Genomic DNA, 11,877 nt, shown 5'->3' with positions numbered 1-11,877 from the left:
AATTTTGAATATCATTGATATGCATGTAAGTTGAAGATTGTTGTTTAAACTCAACATGATTTTTTATTTGTGAAAGGTTGATGTTGTGATTCTCTTTTCAAGTTCTCTGAATTTGATTGGAGTGAAGATTTAGGATTTATAAAGTGTATAAAGGAAATAACAATAATGTCCTTTTGGGAATTAGGGAATTAAGGCGCAGACAATATTATAAAGTGACTAGTTAAGAGTAAGTTATATATTTGAAAATATCTTAGGTAAGTGAATAGCATCCTAAATGACTTACTAGTAAATTTATTTTCTTCCCAATAATGTTTAAGTGCATTCATGATTATTTATATCATTATATTTTAAATTTCATTATCAACTATCATGAATAAAAATGTTCTTACCATACAAATTTTTATAAGAAGAGTTAGAATTATTTTACGATTGGGCATCTACTAGTATTTAATATATTGGTAATGTTTGATTTTACAATTTAAGGAATGATTTATTATTAACACTCATGGATGCTAGATTTGAAGTGTGGGACTGAATCAAGATGCTAGTTGCTAATAGCAGTTCCATTAGCCCTTGGTGCATCATGGTACACCTAGTTAACAGGGTGTTTATAGGAGGTGCTAGCCCTATGCGTAGGTTAATACATATGGAACAAAGGGATGCATATTCATAAACATTGTACTCATGCTTGTTTCATGGCCCTTGCCATGCTTGTTTCATGGCTTATGTCTTGTTTTATAGCTTCTAGCCACGCTTGACTGGTTACATACCCTCATGGATTGTATGTCCATGCTTGTTTGTTATCTACTCTCGCAGACTATATGTCCACGCTTATTATCCATTTTGATAAAGTCCTATTAAAGAATATTTGAAAATTATTTTTTTAAAAATGAATCTTATTAGACAAGTTAATTTTCATGAATGGATTTCTTTGTAACGAGAGAGTTTCATTTTTAACTATTTAATACGAGCCTAATAATTTAGAAAGTGAAATTTGACAGTTGTGTTGCCATCAAATGAGGATGTTTTTGGATTAAATGGTTACATGAAATATTTGGTTTGAGTTATACACAATTGCTTTTCTAAATGATTATTTTAGTTAAATTCATCCTTATTCTATTTATATTTCTTTCTTTTATCATTTTTAATTTTATTTTTGGATGCTATTCACTGGAAAATATTTTGGCCTCAAATAATAGATGAACTCATATCATTTGATGATCATTGGGAGCTTTATAGAAGAATTTCTTTGGAGAAATATCAAGTTGATCTAAATGTGAGCTTACATATTATCTTATATTCTACTTCATGTGCTCTTTGTTGATTATAGATAGAATCTTGACCTGTTACATACATTGATTGTTCGTTGTTAAGGAGCAGAGCTCCTTGTTACTAAACTGTTACAAATTTTTTGTTATAGAAATTTTGGGAGGTTCTATAAAATTTTTAAAAGAGTATATACTTCTTTTTGTACAGCAAAAAGCATGGTAAGAATTTCTAATCTTATTATTATTGAGTTTAAAGTACTAAATTAGAAGTTTTTTTACTTAAAGCTTATAGGATATGGGTTTTATATGCATATCCTGTGCTAGTCACACCTTATTTTTAGGGTGTGGTAGCAACAATTGCTCATATTTTAATAACCATGATATCATTATTATAATAAAAAAAACTTATATACTTAGCTTTATATGCTTAAGATGCTTATTCCCAATTAAATCAAGACATGTATGCCATTCACCACGGTAGAGGCATGGTGCGTTGCGGTAGATGAGCCCTGAATTTTCTATCTCTGTCACACGAGACAAACAAAAGAAGCAAGAAAGCAAAATTTGAGGGAGCACTTTTTATCTCTTCTAGGGCTTGGCTTCAACATCATTTTGGGAGCATTTGGAGCTTGATTCTTGTTAGGTAAGCCTTCCCTATCTTCCATCTTCATCTTCATCTTCTATGCATTTTCACCTTTAAATCATAGTGTAGGAAGTTGTCTTCGATCAAGGGGATGTTTTGGCCGAACCCATTGGCTTAGTTGGAGCTTTGGGGAGTTAAATCAAGTTTCTAACCTTGTTTAAGGATCTTATGGTGATTTGAGATTTTTAGTTAGGGTCTAGACGAACCATAAGTGAAAATTGGAAGATTGGTAGTAATGTGGTTAGAAATTTGTTGTTATCTAAGTGTTTGCATGTTAAATAGAATTAACAGAGTGTGTTGAAAGTGATAATTTTTCTAAAGAGGAAATATAGGTATAGTGGATACCTAAAATTAGACAAAAGGGGATTTTATTAGAGTTATAATTGATTATTAGTGTTTAATTTTGCAAATTAAATATTGATTGAACATTGTTAAGCTAGCAAAATCTAGAGGGGTGATTAAATTGCCACAGTAAGCCTTTTTGTGATAAAAGGGTTAAGGTAACTAAATAATATAATATTTTTACTTGTGCATTTGGGTGGTTATTAGTTTTGCAAGAGAGAGAGAGAGAGAGAGAGAGTGTGTGTGTGTGTGTTTGTAAATCTATTGTGAAAACTAGTGATTTACTTGAGTTTTAGTGTTTTAGAAAGTTGTGTGAAGTGGTGTTAAACTATTGTATTAATTTCTATGTCTGAAACCTAATTATACTTGTTTATAAATCATTGTGAAATTGGATACAAATTTGAAATGCTAGTGTGTATTGTATGATCATTTCCTATGAATATGATATGTATCGTTAGTATTGTATGAACATGATCATTGTGAAAGGGTAGGAGTATACCCTAGAGTTATTGAAGTATATTTTATGAAATCTACATGGTACACTAGCACCTTAGAAGCTTTGATACACAATCTCTCTTTTTTAAAAGTCCCAATACTATCTTGGAGAAAGATTGGGCATATGACACCTTGGATATTCTTGAAAAGGGGAATCTGTGGTGCAAAATAGGCGAAGGCATCTTTAGGTGGGATTTTGAAAAACTAATATTCAGCGGTTAAAAAAATAACCGTTGAATATATTTATATATATTCAATGGTTAAATATAAAAATTGTTGAATAAAATCGTCAAAAAAATGCTTGGTGACATCACCATATTATTCAACTGTTCAGGAACAGAAACCGTTGAATAAAGTGTCAGAATATTCAACGGTTAAAATCCAAAACCGTTGAATGAATGTTTTCGAAACTGCCTTATGACATCATCTTATTATTTAACGATTCCTTAACCAGAACCGTTGAATAAATGTTTATAATATTTAATGGTTTTCCTTGAGGAACCGTTGAATAAACCTTTATTCAACGGTTTTTAAATATAACCGTTGAATAATTTCATTTAAATCGCCTCTTCATTCTCCTAAAACCGTTAGTCTCAGATGCTCAAAACTTCAGTTCTCCTCTGCAGAACCAGATACCCATTGTCGAATCTCCTTTCCCAAGCATCGAGTCCACATTTCCGGCCAAACCCTACCATATTTCGCCGTTGGAATGCCGTCGCAAGCCTTTATTGCCATTTTGTCTTCCATCTTGTGGTGTGCGAACACGTAAGTGCTCTATGTTACATTTCGCTTCTCTTTCTCTTCCTCTTCCCTCTTCCTCTTCCTTCTTCTTCTTCCTCTTCCTCTTCATCTCTTTCTTCCTAACTTCATCTTCCTCTTCCATTCCAGTTGCTTGGTTCGTGATTCATCTCCATTCAACCGTGTACGTGCGTGGGTTGGCAAACAAAAAAAGGTTAGTTTTTTTTAAGAAATTGTATAAAATTTGAGTATTTTATTTGAACATTATGATTATTTACAATGGGGATGATTTCATATACAATGTGCTTGAATTTTGGTTGAACGAAAATGCTCTGTGTCTGCTACTAATTGTTAAATGTGATTGATTGAGTGATTTTTAATATGAATTTGTTGTTATTTTAATGTTCAATTTGTTAAAAAAGGGCAGTAAACCTGGGAAATGCTTAGTTTTATGCCGTTATGCTGCCAAATTTTTTTAAAAATTTTAGTCTTGCAAATATGACCATTGTTAATTATGGTCTGGAGGGAGTTTAATTATACTTATATCTTGTTTCTTGAATTAGTTTAAAATTTTGTAGGTTAAAATAGTGTAAAGAAAGGGCATAATACTTGGGGAATACTTATTTGAAATTGTTAGGCTGCTGATTTTTTTTAATTTTAATTTTTCTCTTGAAAAGAACAAATATAAGCGTAGTTGAAGTTGTTGAAGTAATTAAACTCGTGATTCACTAAATGCTTTTCTATTTTTACCATCTTTCTTAAATAAGGGCATTATGGATAAGGAGTGGATGTCTGCCAATCACCTATCTAAAGAATATTGGGATGGGGTGGCAGAATTTGTTAAGTTTGCTGTAAACAATGCAAAAAATCATGAGCGAATTGTTTGTCCTTGTTTAAGTTGTGGTAATGTGAAGTCAATTTCTCCTGAGACATGCGAACTTCACTTGTTTAAGTATAGAATTAATCAAAGTTACAAGTGTTGGGTAAAGCATGGGGAGACACCTGAAGATGTGAATAACAGTAGCCGAGGGTATATAGAAAGTTGTTCATCACCATCATCTTTTGACACAAATGCAAATGAGGCCGTTTGTCTTGAAGAATTAGTTGATGTGATAGAAGAGGAACTCGAGAATTTTCTAGAGAAGTTCGAAAGGTTGAAAACTGATGCGGAGACACCTTTGTATGAGGGTTGTATTGAGTTCACTTTATTGTCCACTGTATTAGAATTGTACAACTTGAAAGCAACAAGTAGGTGGAGTGATACAAGTTTTTCAAGCTTGCTTTCTCTAATCAAACTAATGCTACTGAAGAATAATAAGCTTTCGGATAGGCTATATGATGTAAAGAAGGTGTTATGCATAGTTGGCCTAAGCTATAAGAAGATACATGCTTTCCCTAATGATTGCATTTTGTTTAAGAATGAATATGAAGAGCTAACCCACTGTCCTAAGTGTGAGACATCACGTTATAAGCAAAATGGGAAGAGTGCGAAGAAGGCAATATGGTATTTTCCTATTATTCCAAGATTTAGGCGTTTGTATAGCATACGTCAAGAGGCAAAGAATTTAATATGGCATGCAAATGAAAGGATTAAAGATGATAAGATTCAGCATCCAGCTGATTCTCCTGAATGGATAAGGTTTGATCGGAAGTACCCTGAGTTCGGAAAAGAAGATAGGAACCTACGCCTCGCATTATCTACTGATGGGATGAACCCACATGGTATGCAGAGCAGTACCTATAGTACATGGCCTGTGATGATGGTCATTTATAACCTTCCTCCCTGGCTTTGCATGAAGCGAAAGTATATGATGCTATCCTTGCTAATATCAGGGCCCAAGCAACCCGGAAATGACATAGATGTTTACTTAGAACCATTGATTGCAGACTTGAAGTTGTTGTGGGAGATAGGTGTAGAGGTATATGATGCCTACAAAGAAGAGATATTCAATTTGAGAGCCATGCTTTTTGGTACAATCAATGACTTTCCAGCGTATGGTAATCTATCAGGGTATAGTATTAAAGGACAACTCGGATGCCCCATTTGTGAAGAGGAAACACGTTCAATGAGATTGCAACATGGTATGAAGAACATGTACCTTGGGCATCGTAGATGGTTGGGTGACAAACATTGATATTGTCAGTGAAAAAAGTCTTTTGATGGAAAAATAAAGAAGAAAGGCCACCAAAGCAGTTGATTGGTGAGGAATTATTTGAAAAGGTAAAAGACCTTGATACTGAATTTGGCAAACCGTTTGCAAAGCATGTTGGAACAAGCGGGTGGAAGAAAAGATCAATTTTTTTGAGTTGTCATATTGGAAGACCTTGAATGCGCGACACTTCCTCAATTTGATGCATATTGAGAAAAATGTGTGCAATAGTCTGGTTGGGATGTTGCTTCATATTCCAGGAAGGACGAAGGATGGCATCAATGCAAGGTTAGACATGGTTGAAATGGGCATAAGAGAAGAATTGGCACCGCAGGAGAAGGGAACTCGCACATTTCTTCAAGCAGCAACTCACACACTGTCTAGAAAAGAAAAGAAAAGTTTATGTGAGTTTCTTGCTACAATCAAGGTTCCATATGGCTACTCTTCAAATGTTAGAAACTTTGTCTCAATGAAGGACCTAAAGTTAAAAGGTTTAAAGACTCATGATTGCCATATTTTAATGGAGAATTTTATTCCGATTGCTATACGTGGTATTTTACCCAATAATGTGTGAGGTACAATCACAAAGCTATGTTACTTCTTTAGGTGCCTTTGTAGTAAAGTAATTAATCCTAACAAGTTGCCGAAGTTGCAAAGCTGAATTGTGCAAACATTATGTGAGTTTGAGATGTTTTTTCCTCCTGCATTTTTTGATATCATGGTCTACTTAACCGTTCACTTGGTTAGGGAGGTACAATTATGAGGCCCTGCTTATTTGAGATGGATGTACCCTTTTGAGCGTAATATAAAAGTATTGAAAGGGTATGTCAAAAGTCGAAGTTGACCAGAAGGTTGTATTGTTGAACGATATATTAATGAAGAGGCTATTCACTTTTGCGGTCAATATGTAGAGAATTCAAGGAATGTTGATGATGAAGCTACAGAACGGACAACAGGAAGAAAAATTGTCACTATCTCAAGTGACCAATGGGAAAAAGTACACCTTTTTGTGCTGTACAACTCTCTAGAGATTGATGAGTATGCAAAAATTCATAAGGCAGAGCTAAAAAGGCAGCACCATCATCGATTAGAGAGTTGGATCATCAAACTGCACAATAAACAGTTCATTCGCTGATTGAAAGAGCATATCGAAGGGAAGTACAATGCCAATCCTAATTTAGTTTCTGATAGATTAAAATGGCTAGCAAAAGGTCCGAGCAAACATGTCTTCTCTTACACTAGTTATACTAGCAATGGGTACAAGTTCTACACAAAGGAGCATGATGACCAAAGTACAATGCAAAATAGTGGTGTATCCACCATAGGTAATAGCATGCACATTTCCAGTGCGAAAGATAAAAAACCTATTTACGCAAAAATGCATTATTTCAGAGTAATTGAGCACATTTAGGAGTTAGATTACATCTCCTTTCGAGTTGCAGTCTTCGGTTGCAAGTGGGTTGAATATAAGAATGGGGTAGATGTCGATAACTTTGGGTTAATTAGGGTGAATCTAATAAGGAAGGGTTCACAGAGGATCCTTTCATTTTTCCTTCCCAAGCCAAACAAGTTTTTTATGTCCATGATCCAGCTGATAAAAAATGGTCTATTGTTTTATGGAGTAACAAGGAAGTTGAAGAAATGGGAGATACAGAAAATGAGCAAAGTTGAAGAAATGATGAGGTTGAAGTTGATCCATTTTATGGGACATCATTTGAAAATGATGATGGTGTAGACAGTATTGAAGATAATGCTTTCTACATAAGACGTGATCATAATGAGGGAATTTGGATTTCCAAGAGGGGGAAATCAATTCAACAAAAGAAGAAGGTTGTTAAAGTGAAGAAGAAATTAGTCAAAAAAGTAGTTAAAACAAGAAAAAGAAAAAGAACAACATAAATAGGTAGTTATGTTATGGTTGACTTATTAAAGAAAGTTCACGTGTTGTTATTATTTTTTTGATTTTTTTAACTTATTCTTTTTTATTTATTTAATCTTGATTATTATTGCTTTCACAGGTAAATGGCTACTGAGCATGACCATCTTGACACTGGCTCTAGATCCAGTAGTCCGAGTAGGCAGCATGATGACCCGACTAAGAAAAAGGCTGACCTTGATAGGCAGGAAGAACAATTGAGGAGAGGGTTGGTTGTGATGGAGGAAGTCACTAAAGCAAGAAATGAAAGAAGAAAATTTACTGTCAAGTGGAACAATAAGAATCAAGTAGTTGATAGTCATAACTTCATCAGTTATATTGGTGTGGCAGCGAAGTCCTCAGTGCCTATTACTTTAAAATCTTAGAAGAATGCAACTCCAGTAATGAAGGATGCAGTGTGGAGAACTTTAACAGTAAGATACTATAACTTTGCTTTTTTTTTAACTTAATGTTTTGCAATCGTTTATTTAAATTGACATGTTCATCTTGCAGTCAGGATTTGAGATCGAGGAAAGGCGCAAGAAGTTTGTTCTACGAAAAGCTGGGATAGCCTTAAGATCTTTTAGAAGTTTTGTTACCCGTAAATTTTTGACGAACCCTGACATGGAGGGTATCGAAGATACAGTTCCTTCCCTCATTTCGACAATTGTGAGTGAGGATGAATGGAAAGCTTTTGTCAACTCACGTCGCAGTCCAGAGTTCAAGGTAACATTAATATTATTTTATTTATGTATTGTTGCTTTTGTTGTCACCTCCTTTTATATTAATTGACTTATTATGTTTTATGTTTTTTCGAAGGCATTAAGCACCAAAAATAAAGAGTTGGCGAAAAAGAATAAATATACATATAAGGCTGGACGCAAGGGATATGCGGGAGTTAAAAAGAGTTTGATTAAGAAAGAGCAAGCGTCAGAGGGTTCTATATCCCGTGGCAGGATTTGGGCCGAGGCTCGAAAAAATAAAGCAGGAAATATTGACAACCCAAAAACAAAAGTGGTTGTTGAAACAATAGTAAGTATTAATGATATATTGATATAATGATATAATGTTATTAGTTTTTACTTATAAACTTTGCTTTTTTCTGCTTCACAGGAGACTTTGACTCAGGAGGCATTAGCAGGCACTTCAAACTGTTGATGAGGATATATTGGAGAAGGCATTGGGGAATACTGACCATCCTGGTCATGTTCGGGGCGTTGGCTTTGGAGTCACAAGAAAAGATTACTTTGGCGATGCGTTCAAGCATAGTAAAAGGGCTGCTTCTTCTACTGAGGTTTAAGAGTTGAGGTAAGAGCTAGCGGAACAGAAGCAGCAGATACTAGCACAATCACAACAGATACAAGAACAATCTAGACTCATCGACTTGCTGTTGAGCCGGCATAAGTTGGGGCTTCCACTGGGCGACAGTAGCCCTAGTGTGAATGATAGTTGCACAGTCCCATCTCAACTCCTACCTGAGGTATCATTATTCATTTTACTATAATCTTACACATAATACTACTTTTATTGTTCATATTACATAATTTTTTTCTTTTTTTTTAATTTATGTAGGGTGAGGCCGACGTTGATTGTTTGGCAGAAGACAGCCATGTGGTTGCACTAGGGCGCATGTATAACATTGCTGGGCAAGTAATGCTTCACAATGAACACATCCCTGAAGGGACAGTGAAAGTCTCTTTGAAGACAGTTAAGGATCCTAATTATGATCTACCCTACCCCACTCCGAATGCAAGGACAGTAGTAGTTGCATTGCTCAGCTTTGTGCATGGCCGATTCGTCTTCTTCGTATTTCGGCACCATCTCCAATGGTATATTTGTTAAACTCCTAATAGAAAATTAACTTCTTTGCATTTTTTATAGTTGATATCTAACAATCTTATATGTTGGAAAAATTAGCCTGTTGATAAGCCGGTGGGAAAGAAAGCACCAAAGGCTATGAAAGCATTCACTACTAAGCAGAAGAGGGAAAAGGATAAGAAGAGCTCTGACAAGTTTAATGAATCCATCACATTTCCCCAGAAGACACTGGTTCTCCGTCAAGCCCATCTGCCTAAAACCCCTCAGCCTCAAGCCTCTAAAAGTCAAGTCGCACCCAATAAAAATCGACAATTGCTTAAGACCTATGCCGAGATGCAAGAAGGAGCGCTGCTCCCTTTCCCTACAGACATGTATGCTAATCCATAGTCTTTTAACCAAGTCAACAATGAGGTGTTGCATGATTTATTCAACCATGCAGAGGCTACCACTACTCTATGTAACTTATATATGAGGTATGTTTCTAAAACCTTTCATTAGACATTTAGCTATATATATACACACACACTTTAATCATATATTGTTCTATTTATTTCGACATTTAAGGAACCTCTACACTACCATGCTTGCTGGAAGAGATATAGCACGAAGGATTATATTTATCAGTCCTCATATGGTCTCTCCTTATGGCCATGACATAATGAGTCCTAAGCAAGGACTAGAAATATCTCAGAAGCTTTCAAAGTACTTCCATCAACATGGTGCCGACAAGAACACAATATTTATAGCACCTTATTGTGAAGGGTAAGTTACTTTACGATGCTTCACTTTAATTTATTCAAAATTTAATTATTTATATGATACTTTTTAATTGTAATTTTTGTCATAGGGGACACCGGATGTTGCTTGTGATCAATCCAACTTTAGGGAGGGTGTGGTACCTTGACCCTATTCGGAGTGGCCATCCGTCTAACAGACCACATATTGTAGAAATGATTAATCAGTAAGTTGATTAATTTGTTTGCATATATGTAATTTGTTCTTTTTGTATGAATATTTCTCATGTCAAGTTTTCTATTTCACGTTAGGGCTATTGTCATGTACCGCACTGATGTTGATCAACAATTTCGACAACTAGTAAAGGGCAGCGATTGGTTTGATACAGCAACATCATGGACAGTTGTCAAGGTATATGTTAGAAATGTCACTGTATAGGTCATGTCATATTATTAATTAACTATTCAGTTATTTTATCCATTGTATGATTGTAGTGCCCAGAGCAAGCAGACAAAGTCAGGGATTATGGGTACGCTGTCATGAAATTCATGAAGGACATAATCCAACATGCTCCAACCGGAATTCTTCCGAATGATGTAATTGTCTTCCCATTCTATTTTATTAGTTTTAATTAATAAACATGATTTTAATTTTTTATTGTTGTTGTTGCATATAGTACTACGAGGACACATATTGTGACACGTATACTCATGCTCAAATGGAAGAAGTCCTTGAAGAGTTAGCACACAGTATTTTTGAAGCATGGTTTATTTCAACAGCCAGCAGCAGTGACAGTTAGGAAACTTAGGCAAATTTTGGAATTTAGAGCTTTATGTTTTAACCACTAATTGCTTTCATTTAAGCAATTCAAGTTGTATATAAGTTTTTTATAGAAATTCATTGTACATTTATATATATAAACGTAACTATTATTGGTTGGAATTTGTGTCTGGGTTCTGGAATATCATTCTGTTATTTACAATGCAGGGGGCTTGCTAGAAATTTAGGTAGAAAATGGAAAAAATTAGGTCCTAATATTCAATGGTTATAGGATAAAACCGTTGAATATGATCACAAAACTATTCAACGGTTTCACCTTACAACCGCTGAATAAGTATATATATTCAACGGTTTTAAATTAATAACCGTTGAATAATTTGAAAATATTCAGTGATTTTTATTCCAGAACCGTTGAATATTATCTCTCACAATTTCTCATTTTGAAATTTCAAAAATTTATGCAACGGTTTTGGAATAAAAACCGTTGAATAAATTAAAAATATTTAACGGTTAAAAACCGTTGAATAAATGGTCATAGAATATTCAGCGCTATCTTACTCAACGGTTCATAACCGTTATATAGTAAGGAAAATAACCATTTTATATTTCCTTTTTTGTAGTAGTGCTTTCTCTTGCTCATTTTGCCATCATTGGTATGCTCACCCTTTTCTTCATTCACGGTGACAATCCTTTCTTCTTTAGTGTTCGAAGTTGCCTTCTCCTTCTTTTGTTCATGTGCTATTGGTTTGTCCAAGGTTAGAAGCTTCAATCTCTTGTCCTTCTCTTTGTATAATCTATGCGTGTGAGTGGCTAGGGTGATATTGTTGAGATTATAAATTTCTCCTTGATTCTTCTGCTACCTGTGTTGAATGTGGAGAAGAAAGAAAACCAAATTTGAGCTAGAATATCTATCTTGAAGCTTGATAATTATATATATATATATATGGCTCAAAATATTTAAGCTAAATTGATTTTATTGGATTGGTTGCTCTT

The 11,877-nt window shown here is 34.6% G+C and overlaps 2 protein-coding genes across 2 annotated transcripts; both read left to right on the top strand.

The window, feature by feature from the left end:
* The first annotated feature begins 1,626 nt into the window (after positions 1-1,626).
* On the top strand, positions 1,627-10,927 carry LOC129298769 (uncharacterized). Its single transcript, XM_054937211.1, has 14 exons — positions 1,627-1,911; positions 3,375-3,513; positions 3,637-3,700; positions 7,655-7,985; positions 8,065-8,277; positions 8,371-8,583; positions 8,665-9,031; positions 9,124-9,380; positions 9,469-9,842; positions 9,934-10,131; positions 10,217-10,330; positions 10,416-10,515; positions 10,599-10,700; positions 10,781-10,927. Exons 9-14 carry the CDS (start codon positions 9,838-9,840, stop codon positions 10,901-10,903), a joined length of 642 nt encoding a protein of 213 aa, XP_054793186.1. The 5' UTR covers positions 1,627-1,911; positions 3,375-3,513; positions 3,637-3,700; positions 7,655-7,985; positions 8,065-8,277; positions 8,371-8,583; positions 8,665-9,031; positions 9,124-9,380; positions 9,469-9,837; the 3' UTR covers positions 10,904-10,927.
* On the top strand, positions 4,260-6,771 carry LOC129298770 (uncharacterized). The gene is made up of 4 exons (XM_054937212.1): positions 4,260-4,835; positions 4,905-5,568; positions 5,897-6,127; positions 6,548-6,771. The coding sequence occupies exons 1-4, from the start codon at positions 4,260-4,262 to the stop codon at positions 6,769-6,771; spliced, it is 1,695 nt and encodes a 564-aa protein (XP_054793187.1).
* Positions 10,928-11,877: the final 950 nt, after the last annotated feature.

This window comes from Prosopis cineraria, unplaced genomic scaffold (genome assembly GCF_029017545.1).
Source record: "Prosopis cineraria cultivar Desert tree isolate PC_DT_omini unplaced genomic scaffold, ASM2901754v1 PC908, whole genome shotgun sequence".
In the NCBI taxonomy this organism is placed as follows: Eukaryota; Viridiplantae; Streptophyta; class Magnoliopsida; order Fabales; family Fabaceae; genus Prosopis; species Prosopis cineraria.
The sequence above is the reverse complement of the archived record's forward strand: the minus strand, read 5'-3'. Positions and strand labels throughout refer to the sequence as shown.